Source organism: Pongo pygmaeus, chromosome 20 (genome assembly GCF_028885625.2).
Source record: "Pongo pygmaeus isolate AG05252 chromosome 20, NHGRI_mPonPyg2-v2.0_pri, whole genome shotgun sequence".
Classification (NCBI taxonomy): Eukaryota; Metazoa; Chordata; class Mammalia; order Primates; family Hominidae; genus Pongo; species Pongo pygmaeus.
In genome coordinates this window covers 6,376,580-6,391,556 of record NC_072393.2, presented here as the reverse complement: position 1 = coordinate 6,391,556, position 14,977 = coordinate 6,376,580, and the positions used below count along the sequence as shown (strand labels likewise).

At 52.8% G+C, this 14,977-nt stretch overlaps 1 protein-coding gene across 7 annotated transcripts in view; it reads left to right on the top strand.

Annotated features, from left to right (window-relative positions):
* The first annotated feature begins 1,114 nt into the window (after positions 1-1,114).
* Positions 1,115-14,977, top strand: part of SLC25A23 (solute carrier family 25 member 23) — a 24,823-nt gene continuing 10,960 nt past the window's right edge. For 3 of the 7 annotated variants that reach the window (XM_054465565.2, XM_063657399.1, XM_054465566.2), the window contains exons 1-8: positions 1,115-1,454; positions 2,604-2,730; positions 3,339-3,426; positions 4,395-4,506; positions 6,351-6,509; positions 6,593-6,745; positions 6,980-7,087; positions 8,574-8,741. In XM_054465565.2, coding sequence (XP_054321540.1) covers positions 1,299-1,454; positions 2,604-2,730; positions 3,339-3,426; positions 4,395-4,506; positions 6,351-6,509; positions 6,593-6,745; positions 6,980-7,087; positions 8,574-8,741 — 1,071 coding nt within the window. In that variant the 5' untranslated portion in view covers positions 1,115-1,298. The remainder of the gene's footprint in view (positions 1,455-2,603; positions 2,731-3,338; positions 3,427-4,394; positions 4,507-6,350; positions 6,510-6,592; positions 6,746-6,979; positions 7,088-8,573; positions 8,742-14,977) is intronic. The other 4 variants (XM_063657400.1, XM_054465564.2, XM_054465568.2 and 1 more) reach the window with 4 other exon arrangements.

Here is a 14,977-nt window from a genome sequence, read left to right as displayed (position 1 = left end):
AAGATAATTAATTTATTCTAGGGTATAGAGTGATGGTTAAGGATCCCAGATCTCTTTAAGCCCCTATTTTGCCCCTTAGTGGTCATCAGGACTGGGGAGAATGACAACCTCCGCTTCCTTATCTGCAAAGTGCGAACGCCAGTACCACCTACCTTATAGGGTTTTGGCAAAGACGACGCGAGAGGTGAGTAAAAGCCCTGGCATGTGCAAAGCACTGAATCAAAGTGAGATTTGTTATGATTATTCGCTGTCAAGTGGTCTGGGCTCCCTTCCCTCTAATGGTGGATGGAGAAACTACGCCTGAAACTAGCAGTAGGGACATTCCGCAGGTGCAGCGAGTGCGACAGGCTGGGGCCCCGCCTCCAGCGCTCGACCACTGGGATCCTCAACCCCGCGCCCAAGTCACTGAGCCACCCCCTCCCCACGCCGCTCAGCGTCTGATTGCGGCCGCGGCCCCTTTAAGATCTCCTGGCAGGCGGTGGGACTGCGGGCAGGAGGCAGCCGGGGATCCGCGGGGAGGCCCCGCCTAGGTGGGAGAAGAGGCGGGGCGGGCGGGCTCAGCCCAGGCAGCGCTGACCAATAGGAAACCGACTTTGCAGCCGCGCCGCGCGTTGATTTTCTGTTTCCCAGTCAAAGTGGGACTGAGAAAGGAGGCGCGCGGGCGGGAGGAAGGGACGGTGAGAGAGCATCGCGCCTGGGTCTTCTGTTTCTGCGGCCGAGACGGGAAGGTGTCAGGCGCGGACGGGCAGAGAGCGAGAGAGATGGTGCAGGGTTCTTGCGTGCGTCTGGGAAAAGCGAGAACTTGAGTTCCTGAAGATTAGTGGGTGTGGCGGGGAGGTCAACTGGAAGGGGATTATGAAACCCAATCTCCGACAGCGCTCTACCTTGCCCCCTTGGGCAAAGGGGGAAAGGGTAAACTGAGGCACGCAGAGGCGGAACTCTGAAACCAGACCTGAGACCACTGAGCTCCCTAGCCCGTCTTCCCAGAAGGAACTCTGGTGTTCCTCGGCTGTGCAATACCAGACCATCCCAGACATTCACTCCCCACGCCCCCAGCTCCGCCCTCGGTCCCCTCCCCCCAGTGCGGGTCGAGGGAGGAGACGCAAGTTCTGGCGCGGGCGGCGACGGCTAGCAGTCACCACCTCCCGCAAGTGCCAGAGCCGAGCGGGCTGCGCGGAGACTGCGGAGCCGGCGGCCGCGGGAGCTGACCCTGCGGGGTCCCGGGGGGGGAGGGGGAGCCGCGAAGCCCCCACTGAGGCCGCCGCTGCCGGGCCTCCCCTCCCCCCCGGGTGGGCGCCATGCGGGGGAGCCCGGGCGACGCGGAGCGGCGGCAGCGCTGGGGTCGCCTGTTCGAGGAGCTGGACAGTAACAAGGATGGCCGCGTGGACGTGCACGAGCTGCGCCAGGGGCTGGCCAGGCTGGGCGGGGGCAACCCAGACCCCGGCGCCCAACAGGTACCCCCACCCCCGGGGACCTCCTCCCCTCCCGGCCCCGCCAGCTCCCGGTTACCCAGGCCCCTGAATTGGACGGCCAGAGCCACCAAGGACTACCTGTGGCTGGACTCCAGGACCTGTGTATCTGTCTCCTTCCCCCTACCCACTCGTGTTTGGCCTAACGGGATCGCTCAAGACAGGGCCGCCGAGGCCCCAAGCCTGCAGTTCCGCGGCCAACACCCGATCCCCCTGCCGGGGGGCAGGGGGCGTCTGCCTGGGAAGAGATGGGGGCGCTTTCCTGCCCACTGCCCGGGACACACCCTCCTCCGGACTGCACAGCCCATGACGTGCCCTACTCCCACCTCCAGGAGACACACCCTCCATCCTCTGGGCACCTACTGCCCTGGCCTGCAGCTGCCCCGATCCCTGTGTTTACATTCCCTGGCCTGCCCTTTCATGGGCCGTTCACGGGCCTGGCTCACTGTCCCGGGCTGCCCCAGCCAGGGACCCAATCCTGTCTGCGGTCACCCGCAGCTGGGAATGCACCTATAACAAGACTTGCCCCCCGCCACCGCCACCTCCACTTTGCAGGCCCTTCCCACACCTGTAGCCCCCGATCGCCCTAAGACAACCACAGCATCCCTGAGAGCAGTCCAACCTCCCACTTCCCAAATGGGAAAAACCAAGGCCTCAGCCACTCGGCTTGGTTCTCTCCTGCCCCACATCGCCCAGGGCTTCCTCCAAAGGAAACCCCTGGGTCCCCCATGTGGACAGGGTTTTTTAAGAGGCAGCTGGGTTCAACAGGAATGAGATACCTAAAAAAAAAATAAAAAATAAAAACAAGAGCCAGCTGGAAGGACAGGCTTTAGAGATGAGAACTCCAAGTTACCATTTCCTCGTTCTGTGACCTTGAACTGGTGACTTGACCTTGCAGAGCCTCAGTTTGCTCACCAGGAAAACTAGACCACTTACACACACCGCACAGACCTGTGGTGGCTGTAGGGATCTGGCTGAGAAGTTAGCTGACTGAGGGAGAAGTGGGGTGACGTCTTCTATCCCCTTCCTCAAGGCGCTGGGGGCTCTGGGTTCCTAAGGCATAAGATGACATGCATCCCCTCCAGATCAGGAGCAGGTTCCTGGAGCCACCTCTGTCCCCTTTCCCTCTGCCAGGGTATCTCCTCTGAGGGTGACGCTGACCCAGATGGCGGGCTCGACCTGGAGGAATTTTCCCGCTATCTGCAGGAGCGGGAACAGCGTCTGCTGCTCATGTTTCACAGTCTTGACCGGAACCAGGATGGTAAGGTTGGGCGACCTGCCTGCAGGCCCCAAGGGATAGGGCTGTGGGGGCCCTAGAGACACCAATGGGGTTAGAACTGGCAGCGCTAGGAGGAGAGGGGGAGGGCCGCTTCTCCCTGATGACTCATAGGCTATTTCAGGAGCACTCCTCACCCCCTAGCTAGGTGGTTCGAGGCCCAGCCAGCCCATCCCACCTCCTTTCCCTTCTGGGGCAGAAACCCGAAAATTACCCTTAGATTTTTCTAGGAGGCAAAGATACCCCATGCTGTTCCTGGGTCCCTGTGGGACACAGATCCCCTCATAGCAGCATCTGGATTGTGGGTATTGACTCTCAATCCCCCATGGCATAGAGACCCCTACAATTACCCCTGGATTCCTTCATTCATTCACAGAACAGAGAAGCCCCCCCCCAGTATTTCCCAGTTCCACCTCTCTGACCCCAGTGAGTCAGGGGTCCCCCCACAGCCCTGCTGCAAACCTCGTCCTAGATTTCTGGAGCCCCTGATCTTGCTAGACCACCTCCATTCCAAGCTGTTCTGATCCTTGGTCCTGGGGTTCCCCAGGTGTCCTCACACGCACATCCTTCCCCACCTCCGTCCCCCTCCCCAGGTCACATCGATGTCTCTGAGATCCAACAGAGTTTCCGAGCTCTGGGCATTTCCATCTCACTGGAGCAGGCTGAGAAAATTCTGCACAGGTGAGTCGCTGGGGGTCTGGAATCCAAACTAATTCAGGACGCAGTGACCCCTTGGCCATCTCTGTCTTCTGGGCTCCAGCTCCATTCCCAAGGAGGATACAGCTGAGAGGTTAAGGCTTTGAAGTCAGACAGATCTGGCCAGTGGCGGTGGCTCACATCTGTAATCCCAGCACTTTGGGAGGCTGAGGCAGGTAGATCACCTGAGGTCAGGAGTTGGAGACCAGCCTGGCCAACATGATAAAACCCCATCTTTACTAAAAATACAAACATTGGCCAGGCGTGGTGGCGCATGCCTGTAATTCCAGCTACTTGGGAGGCTGAGGCACAGGAATCCCTTAAACCCAAGAGGCGGAGGTTGCAGTGAGCCAAGATCATGCCAGGGCACTCTAACCAGGGTGACGGAGTGAGACTCCGTCTGGAAAAAAAAAAAAAAGAAAGAAAAATTCAAATTGAAGCCGGACAGATCTGGGACCAGTTGCCTCTCTCAGCCCATTTCCACCTCTAGAAAATGAGGGTAATATGGCCAGGCATGGTGGCTCACGCCTGCAATCCTGGCACTTTGGAAGGCTGAGGCAGGTGGATCACGAGGTCAAGAGATCGAGACCATCCTGGCCAATATGGTGAAACCCTGTCTCTACTAAAAATACAAATATTAGCTGGGCATGGTGGTGTGCACCTGTAGTCCCAGCTACATGGAAGGCTGAGGCAGAAGAATCTGTTGAACCCAGGAGGCGGAGGTTGCAGTGAGCTGAGATCACACCATTGCTCTCCAGCCTGGGCCACAGAGCAAGACTCCGTCTCAAAAAAAAAAGAAAAAAAGAAAACGATGGTAATACTGCTACGTCTCCAATAGGGTTGATATGAGGACTTGAACCTCCCAAACTGCAAAACCTAGCAGAACTTCACCCCAGCCTAGCCCACCCCCAGGCACTGAGCCTGTCCTCCCCCACCCCCACTCTTCTCCCCAGCATGGACCGAGACGGCACAATGACCATTGACTGGCAAGAATGGCGTGACCACTTCCTGTTGCATTCGCTGGAAAATGTGGAGGACGTGCTGTATTTCTGGAAGCATTCCACGGTGAGGTGGGGGTGGCTTTCCCCGGCTGAAGGCTGTGCCCTCTTCCTCAGGGGGCCCTTGCTCCAATCTCCCCAGGGCTTGGATGGGCTGGGGCAGGACTTTGCAGAGGGAGAAGGCACTGGCAGCAGCTGAGGGATGAGGGTCTGTTCCTCTCTTCCTCCACTTGGGGTTCAAGGGTCCCATTTGGGACATCTCTGCTGTCTGATTGAAGCACAGCCCTTGAGACTTACATCGGGGCCTCTGGGGACAGCATGTGGGGGTTGTGGGTGCAGGGAAGAAAGAGCTCACCAGATGGGGTACAAGGCCTCCCACCTTCCACCCACACAGCTCCCTTCTGCTGGGTTCTCTGCCTGGATAAAAGATTCTACTGCTGAACAGAATCATTCAAAAACCACGGTCTTGGCCAGGCGCAGTGGCTCACGCCTATAATCCCAGCACTTTGGGAGGCCGAGGTGGGCGGATCACGAGGTCAGGAGATCGCGACCATCCTGGCTAACATGGTGAAACCCCGTTTCTACAAAAACATAAAAAAAATTAGCCGGGTGTACTGGCAGGCGCCTGTAGTCCCAGCTACTAGGGAGGCTGAGGCAGGAGAATGGCGTGAACCCAGGAGGTGGGAGCTTGCAGTGAGCCGAGATCGTGCCACTGCACTCCAGCCTGGGCAACAGAGCCAGACTCTGTCTCAAAAATAAAAACAAAAAAAAAACCAACATTCTTCAGAAGATCCAATGGGAGCCACTAGAGAGGGTAGTGGGGGTTTGCTCTAGATCCCTAGTTCCTGGGTGAAATATCTATGAGCAATGTGTCTGGTAGGATCTGATGGCATCTGGAGGAGGATACATCTGTGGGATCTGGTGAGAACCTCTTTGGAGATCCAGAGACTCCCTCCCCAGAGGATTCATGGGGACCTTGGTTAGAAATTCTAGACAGGAAATGATTCCTGCACGGGGACTCCATGTGGAGGCATCTGGAGGAGGATACATCTGTGGGATCTGATGAGAACCTCTTTGGAGATCCAGAGACTCCCTCCCCAGAGGATTCATGGGGACCTTGGTTAGAAATTCTAGACAGGAAATGATTCCTGCACGGGGACTCCATGTGGAGGAGATCCCTGTGAGATTTCGTGGGTCCCTGAGAAGGATCTACTAGGATCCTTATAGGGGAGGTGCCTGGTAAGATCTTTTACGGCCCTGAAGGGATCTTCTGGAATCATTATATGGAAAACGCTTGAGTGGGATCCTTCAGTAGAATCTCATTTGCCGTGGAGGGATCTTTTTTTATTGTTAGAGACAAGGTCTTATTCTGTTGCCCAGGCTGAAATGCAGTGGTGTGATCATAGCTCATTGTAGCCTCAAACTCCTGGGCTCAAGCAATCCTCCCCGCCTTGGCCTCCTGAGTAGCTGGGACTACAGGCACATGCCCGGCCAATTTTTGTAGAGAGGGGATCTTGCTATGTTGCCCAGGCTGGTCTTGAACTCCTGGCCCCAAGGGATTCTCCCACTTGGGCCTCCCAAAGTGCTGGGACTACAGATGTGAGGCATCACATCCAGCCTGGAGGGATCTTTATGTGGCAGATACTTGAATAGGATCCTTTAGTGGGATTTGGCAGATCCTTTGGTGGGATTTGGTAGTAGGATATTGGGATCTTCTAAGGAGGCTGCTAGGTTAGATGCTTTGGTGACACCTGGTAGGACCCAACAGGACTCTTCTGGGGTCTCCAAGCAAGAGTCATTGGCAGACTCTACAGTATCCTAGAATTCATAGAGGAGACTCCCCTATTTAGGACTGAGTCACATCTCCCTGTCCCTACCGTGGCATGACACCCCCAACACCTGTATCTTCAGGTCCTGGACATTGGCGAGTGCCTGACAGTGCCGGACGAGTTCTCAAAGCAAGAGAAGCTGACGGGCATGTGGTGGAAGCAGCTCGTGGCCGGCGCAGTGGCAGGTGCCGTGTCACGGACAGGCACGGCCCCTCTGGACCGCCTCAAGGTCTTCATGCAGGTGAGGGGCCCTGGAGAGACCTGCCCCCTCCCCCAGGCCTGACACCTGGGAGGGGACCTCCAAGCTGTTGTCTCCCCATTCAGGTCCATGCCTCAAAGACCAACCGGCTGAACATCCTGGGGGGGCTTCGAAGCATGGTCCTTGAGGGAGGTGTCCGCTCCCTGTGGCGCGGCAATGGTATTAATGTACTCAAGATTGCCCCGGAGTCAGCTATCAAGTTCATGGCCTATGAACAGGTGAGGGCAGGTACAGGGAGGAATGTGCTTGCCATAGGGAAGACTGGACTGTACATAAAGATTTATGGGGTTGGCTTGGGGGTGGGTGGTGAACACAGGTCCCCAGGATCGGGCATCTGCTCCTCTGCATGAATGCCCGCATCAGGCCAGTTCTTTGGAAGCCAGGAGAACAGTGGAGTGCAAAGAAGGTTCAACCCCCATGGTCCTACCCATCCCTGTGTCTCCCCACCTCAGATCAAGAGGGCCATCCTGGGGCAGCAGGAGACACTGCATGTGCAGGAGCGCTTCGTGGCTGGCTCCCTGGCTGGTGCCACAGCCCAAACCATCATTTACCCCATGGAGGTGAGAAGGAGGGGCCCCGGTGGAGGCCCCATGGCAGGGTGGGGGTCTGCTGTACCCATCTCACTCCTCATTTCACGATATCCATTGGGATTTTACCCTTGTCTCTCTCTGATTTGGAGTATAGCTCATCAGAGTAATGCAATTTCATGTCTGGGTATTACAACTGAGATATAATTTCTGGGGAAGGTAGTGTTGGTTATCCTTGTTTGGATGGTAGTCACAGGAGCCAGCTGTTTATAAATATACATCTTCTAAGGATAGGGTGCACATTCCCAGGGACATCGTGTCTAGGTGTCACCAGCTGTTTATGAATATGCCTCTTCTAAGGATAGACTGTCCTAGCTACATGTTTTCAGATAAATTATTTCAGGTTCAGGTTATGAAGTGTATTTTTTGGATTCTGAAAGTGACAGAGAACTTAAATCATGTCAGCTGGGTGCAATGTCTAGTGCCTGTAATCCCAGTACTTTGGGAGGCCGAGGCAGGTGGATCACCTGAGGTCAGGAGTTCGAGACCAGCCTAACCAACATGGTGAAATACTGTCTCTACTAAAAATACAAAAATTAGCTGGGGATGGTGGTGGGCACCTGTAATCCCAGATACTCAGGAAGCTGAGGCAGGAGAATGGCTTGAACCTGGGAGGCGGTGGTTGCAGTGAGCCAAGATCGTGTCACTATACTCAGTCTGGGCAACAGAGCAAGACTCCATCTCAAAAAAAAAAAAAAACTTAAATCACGTCAACAAAGTCTACAGATGAGCATTTCAGGCTGGGATGGTAGCTTCAGACTGTCAGTGATGCAGGTTCTTTCTGTCTATCTTGTTGTTACACAACCTCATGGACCAATGTGGCTGCTTGTGCTCCATTCATCACATTCCACACTCCAGCCAAGAAGGAAGAAGCGATAAAAGAGGAAACACCTCCCCACCTCTAAGGATGCTTTCTGAACCTTATGTGTACCTCTTTCTCTTCCTTCTATTTCTTTGGCTAGGACGTAGTGACATAGCCACATACCCAGGGCATCTGGGGAATGTCATCTTTCTTTCTAGTGGCTGTGTGCTTGCTGAAAGTTACAGTTTCTGATATGAAAGCAGAAGGGAACAAGATACTGGAGGTCTGGGCATGATGGCTCATGCCTGTAACCCCAGTCCTTTGGGAGGTGGAGGCAGGAGGATTGCTTGAGCCCAGGAGTTCGAGACCAGCACGGGCAACGTAGCGAGTCCCCATCTCTACAGAAATGACCAAAAAATAAAAGAAAGATATCAGGAGACAGTTACTGGTGGTGCCACATGCGTGCACTTTGGTAGGTGTAACTATTTCTAGGTATAGAGATTTGGGGATAGCAGAAGATTCTGGAGTAGGTGGTTTTTAAAATTCGGTTGTTCTCAGGGCATCTGTTTTCAGGAGTAGCTATTTCTAGGTGTCTTCATTCCTGGATGTAGCGATTTGGTGGGGCAGCTTTTCCAGGGATAACCAGGTTCTCCCCAGGTGCTGAAGACGCGGCTGACCTTGCGCCGGACGGGCCAGTATAAGGGGCTGCTGGACTGTGCCAGGCGGATCCTGGAGAGGGAGGGGCCCCGTGCCTTCTACCGCGGCTACCTGCCCAACGTGCTGGGCATCATCCCCTATGCGGGCATCGACCTGGCCGTCTATGAGGTCTGTGGGCAGCCCGCCCCTCTTTCCCTGCTCCCCTCTGGGATTTACCCACAGGACACCCCTTCCCCTTCCCCTGGGGCTGGCTCAGTTGACCTGCTATAGCTAGAGAAAGGCAGTTATGAGGTGAGGAGCACCTTGGCCCTGGGAATCCTGGGGAACCCTTCCAGGTATTGGACTCTCCCACTTCTCCACTTACTTTTGATTAGCAGTTCAGCCTTCCGGGGTCACCTGAAAGTTCGGGACCACTCTAGCTGACAGAACCATAAGATCAGGCAAAGATTACAAAAATTAGCCAGGCATGGTGACGTGTGCTTGTAATCCCAGCTACTCCAAAAGGCCGAGGCATGAGAATTGCTTGAGCCTGGGAGGCAGAGGTTGCAGTGAGCCAACATCCCGCTACTGCACTCCAGCCTGGGTGACAGAGCTACTGCACTGCAGCCTGGGCGACAGAACGAGACTCCTCAAAAAAAAAAAAAAAAAAAAGGCAGGCAAAGATGAGTCTCAAAGACACCCAACTTCCCCGAAGCACATATCGGACCCAGCCTCTGTCTCTAAGCCAATGTCATCTTCAGGGCCTGCCCATTTGAGCATCTGCTGTTATCATAAGAACCACATCTAATCACCAGCATCTTGAGACCTTTATCAACACAAGCAGGTGCAGACAGTTCTTGCCGTTTCTCTTCCAGGGGCCTCATCTGTTGCTTCTATCTTCTCCTAGTGGGATCGCCAGGTCTCCCCAATTAGCATGGTCCTGGATGTCCCCAAGCATTCCCCCCAAAATCTTTGTATGCAAGACAGGGCCTGCTTCATGGGCATGTGACCTGTGAAGTCGCAAAGGGCCCCATGCTCGGAAGGGCCCTGTGCTTGCTGTAACGCTCTGCTGCTACTGTCTTGAAATTATTTTTATTTATTTATTTTTTTTTTGAGACAGAGTCTCGCTTTTGTCGCCTAGGCTGGAGTGCAATGGCGTGATCTCGGCTCACTGCAACCTACATCTCCTGGGTTCAAACAATTCTCCTGCCTCACTCTCCCGAGTAGCTGGGATTACAGGCATGCATCACCATGCCCAGCTAATTTTTATATTTTTAGTAGAGACAGGGTTTCACCATGTTGGCCAGGCTGGTCTCAAACTCCTGACCTTAGATGATCCACCCGCCTTGGCCTCCCAAAGTGCTAGGGTTACAGGTGTGAACCACCGCACCAGGCCTGAAATTCTTAATTTTTTTTTTTTTTCCCTAGACAGAGTCTCACTCTGTTGCCCAGGCTGGAGAGCAGTGGCGCGATCTCGGCCCACTGCAGCCTCCACCTCCCAGGTTCAAGGAATTCTCCTGCCTCAGCCTCCCGAGTAGCTGGGATTACAGGCACCTGCCACCATGCCTGGCTAATTTTTGTATGTTTAGTAGACAGGGTTTCACCATGTTGCCCAGGCTGGTCTCAAACTCCTGACCTTAGGCGATCCCCCCACCTCAGCCTCCCATAGTGCTGGGATGACAGGTGTGAGCCACTGCGCCCGGCCAATAATTTTTGAACAAGGGACCCCCACCCTTTTACATTGTGCATTGGATCCTGCAAATTATGTAGCTGATTCTGATCTAATAGACTCTGTTTCTGCCATCTTTACCTGCCCTCCCTAGCACCTGGCATGTAGACAACCAAATGAGACAAGACCGTTGCTCACTCATTCATTTGTTCCTTCATTTTGTTGTTCATTCATTCGTTTAGTGACTATTTACTGAGTATCTACTCTGCGCTAGGCACTGTGCGGATTGTGGCAGTTGTGGTGTTGAATGAGACCAGCATGGTCCCTGCCACCCTGGAATGCCCATTCCCATAAACAAGGCAGGCAATCAACCAGCAAATAAGATAGTTTCAGCTCCTAGAAAAGCTCTCAGAAGATCACAAGACAGGATTTGTCATCTTCAGTAACAGTGGGCGGGAGGGGGGTTGAGGAACGCCTCCAAGAAGGTGACATTGAAGCCATGGGTTGGGCGTATTATCACAAGGGAGCGTGCACACATCTAGTACCCAGGTCCGGAAGCAGGAACAAATATGGCCTTTTGGAGGAGTGGAAGTCTTAGGTGTTTGTGGGGAACTGATCAGGACAGGGGACAGGGTCTTCTAAGTGCAATAGGAAGCCATTAAGAGGTATGAGTAGAGGCCAGTCACGGTGGCTCATGCCTATAATCCCAGCACGTTGGGAAGCCGAGGCCAGTAGATCACCTGAGGTCAGGAGTTCAAGACCAGCCTGGCCAACACGGTGAAACCCCAGCTCTGCTAAAAATACAAAAATTAGCCAAGCGTGGTGGTGGGCACCTATAATCCCAGCTACTCAGGAGGCTGAGGCAGAAGAATCGCTTGAACCCAGGGCGGGGCATGGGGGTTGCAGTGAGCCGAGCTCTCGCCACTGCACAGGTGACAGAGCGAAACTCCATCTCAAAAAAAGAGTTGTGAGTAGAAATAAGATGCGGCCAGGAGCAGTGGCTTGTGCCTATAATCCCAGCACTTTGGGAGGCCGAGGTGGGAGGATTGCTTGAGCCCAGGAGTTCGAGACCAGTCTCTACAAAACAATTTAAAAATTAGCCAGGTGGCCAAGTGCGGTGGCTCACGCCTGTAATCCCAGCACTTTGGGAGGCCGAGGTGGGTGGATCACAAGGTCAGGAGATCGAGACCATCCTAGCCAACGTGGTGAAACCCCATCTCTACTAAAAATACAAAAAATTAGCCAGGCATGGTGGTGGGCACCTGTAATCCCAGCTGCTCGGGAGGCTGAGACAGGAGAATGGCATGAACCCGGGAGGCAGAGCTTGCAGTGAGCCGAGATCGTGCCATTGCACTCCAGCCTGGATGACAGTGAGAGACTCTGTCTCAAAAAAAAAAAAAAAAAAAAAAAAAAAAAAAAATTAGCCAGGTGTGGTGGTGCACATCTGTAGTCCCAGCTACTCAGGAGGCTGAGATGGGAGAATTGCTTGAGCCCAGCAGGCAGAGGTTTCAGTGAGCTGTGATCATGCCAATGAACTCCAGCTTCAGCAACAGAGCAAGACCCTGTCTCAAAAAAAAAAAAAAAAAAACGGAAAGAAAGAAGACACAATCTTATTATTTAATGCATTCTTCAGCCAAAAAGGGACTTTAAAAGTCTAAGAGGTTCTAGAAACCTTCTACCCTCTTGGAGTTTCAAAATCTGTGTTTGTCCCTTAAAGGCTCCGAGAAATGTCTCAGTAAAGTGATTTAACTTTTTTTGTTTTTAACCCAGTGCTGGCCACATTAATCTAGTCTTTAGAACTTTTTTTTTTTCTTTTTTTTGAGACAGACTCTCACTCTGTCACCCAGGCTAGAGTGCAGTGGTGCGATCTCAGCTCACTCCAACCTCTGCCTCCCAGATTCAAGCAATTCCCTGCCTCAGCCTCCCAAGTAGCTGGGATTACAGGTGTGCACCACCACGCCAGGCTAATTTTTGTATTTTTAGTAGAGATGGGGTTTCACTATGTTGGCCAGGCTGGTCTTGAACTCTTGACCTCAAGTGATCCGCCCACCTCGGCCTCCCAAAATGCTGGAATTGCCAGGCGCAGTGGCTCACACCTGTAATCCCAGCACTTTGGGAGGCTGAAGCGGGTGGATCACAAGATCAAGAGATCAAGACCATCCTGGCCAACATGGTGAAACCCCATCTCTACTAAAAATACAAAAAATAGCTGGGCGTGGTGGTGGGCACCTGTAATCCCAGCTACTCAGGAGGCTGAGGCAGGAGAATCGCTTGAATCCAGGAGGCTGAGCTTGCTGTGAGCCAAGATCGTGCCACTGCCCTCCAGCCTGGGCGAGAGAGCGAGATTTTATCTCAAAAAAAAAAAAAAAAAAAGCTGGGATTACAGGCATGAGCTACCACACCCGGCCGTCTTTGGAACTTCTTTTCAACAGATTGATCTTAATAATAACCCATTAAACATCTATTTGGCAAGTGCTGTTCTAGACCCAAAAGAAGGCTTCTAAAATTGCAAAGGCAATAATGTTAAGTACTTGCCTATTTTGCCCAGTCTGTGCCTGGGCTAGGCATTACTAATCCATCACAGCACTGAGTCCCGCTCAACACAATTCCAGTTTCAGGCAGCAATTTCTGGTGGATTAGAATTGGCATAGGAAATGAAACCTATAAGCCTCTCGCAGCCACAAAGCAAAGAAGGTCTTGTTGTTACAGTCACCTTGGCAGAAGGCTTCAGAAAGGATTAGCCACCCTAAAGTCTTCAGGTGCACAGTTCTAGATTCACATGCAGCTGTGAATGTTGGTTCTCACCTTTATTTTGTAGCTTTGGGCAAGTAACTTCCCCTGAGCCTCAGTTTCTTTTCTATAAAATAGAGATATTAGGGCCGGGCGCGGTGGCTCACTCCTGTAATCCCAGCACATTGGGAGGGAGAGGCAGGCAGATCACTTGAGGTCAGGAGTTGGAGACCAGCCTGGCCAACATGGTTAAATCCTGTCTTTACTAAAAATACAAAAATCAGCCAGGCGTGGTTGTGTGTGCCTGCAGTCCCAGCTACCTGGGAGGCTGAGACAGGAGAATTTCTTGAACCCGGGAGGTGGAGGTTGCAGTGAGCTGAGATTGTGCCGCTGCACTCCAGCCTGGGCGACAGAACGAGACTCCGTCTCAAAAAAAAGCAAAAAATTAGCCAAGCCTGGTGGCACATGCCTGTAATCCCAGTGGCATAAGCCTGTAATCCCAGCTACACGGGAGGCTGATGCAGGAGAATCACTTGAACCTGGGAGGTGGGATTGCAGTGAGCCGAGATGGTGCCATTGCACTCCAACCTGGGCGACAGAGTGAGACTGTGTCTCAAAAAATAATAATAAAATAAAAATAAAGATAATTAGCCGGGTGTGGTGGTGCACAGCTGTAATCCTGGCTACTCGGGAGGTTGAGGCAGGGAGGATCACCTGAGCCCAGGAGGCGGAGGTTGCAGTGAGCCGAGATTTCACCACTGCACTCCAGCCTGGGTGAGAGAGCGAGACCCTGTCTCGATAATAATAATAATAGTTTTGGTCTTAGTTTGAGATCCTTCCAAAACAGACCCTGAAACTGGGATGTGAGGGCAAGTGATTTATTGGGGAGGTAATGAGACAGGGAGTAAATGCATACAGTATGAGTATGTTAGTTTCCTAGGACTGCTGTAACAAAGTATCACAAACTGGTTGGCTTAAAACAACACAAAGTTATTGTCTCACAGTTCCGGAGGCCAGAAGTGCAAAATCAAGGTGTCAGCAGAGCCATACTCCCTCTCAAACTTGTAGGAGAGAATCCTTCCTTCCTTCCTTCTTTCAGTTTCTGCTTGTTCCCAGCAACCCTGGACATTCTTTGGCTTGTAGATACATTCACTCAAATCTCTGCCTCTGCTGTCACCTGGCTGTCTTTCTCTGTGTGTGTCTCTGTCTTTCTCCTCTACGGACACCAGTCATACTGGACTAAGGGTCTACCCTGTTACCCTACTCATCTTAACTAATTAGATCTGCAAAGACCCTATTTCCAAAGAATGTCACCTTCTAAGGTACTGGGGGTTAGGACATCAACATGTTCCCCCCCAAAGGAGGGACATGATTCAACCCGTAACAGTATGTTGTCAAGCAAGTTACTATTCCTAGCAAATGGAGTTCCAGCCCTCTAGAGATCTGTGGGAGGCAGCCTAGGACATGCTGCACCAGAGAGATGAGGGAGCTGGGGTATTGATCCACCAGGTCAGTCTTTTGAAGGTTGCATCTGGAGATGCTAATTTCCCAGCGCTTCCTGCCCATTCCTAAGTGGTCAGAGCAGGCTGGCCTGCGTTCAGAGAAAGTCCACAAGCAAAGTCTTTGGGTAGATGTTGGCAGTAAGAAGTCAGCAGGTCTGAATTGGAGTGGGAAGGGATGAAGGTGGTGTACTCACAGCATCTGCCACAGGCAGTGTCATTGGAGAGTGTTTTTTTGTTTGTTTGTTTGTTTGTTTTTGAGACAGTCTTGATCTTATTGCCCAGGCTGGAGTGCAGTGGTGTGATCTTGCCTCGCTGCAACCTCCGCCTCCCCGGTTCAGGTGATTCTCCTGCCTCAGCTTCCTGAGTAGCTGGGATTACAGGTGCCTGCCACCATACCAGCTAATTTTTGTATTTTTAGTAGAGATGGAGTTTTGCCATATTGGCTAGGCTGGTCTCAAACTCCTGACCTCAAGTGATCCGCCCACCTCAGCCTCCCAAAGCACTGGGATTACAGGTGTGAGACA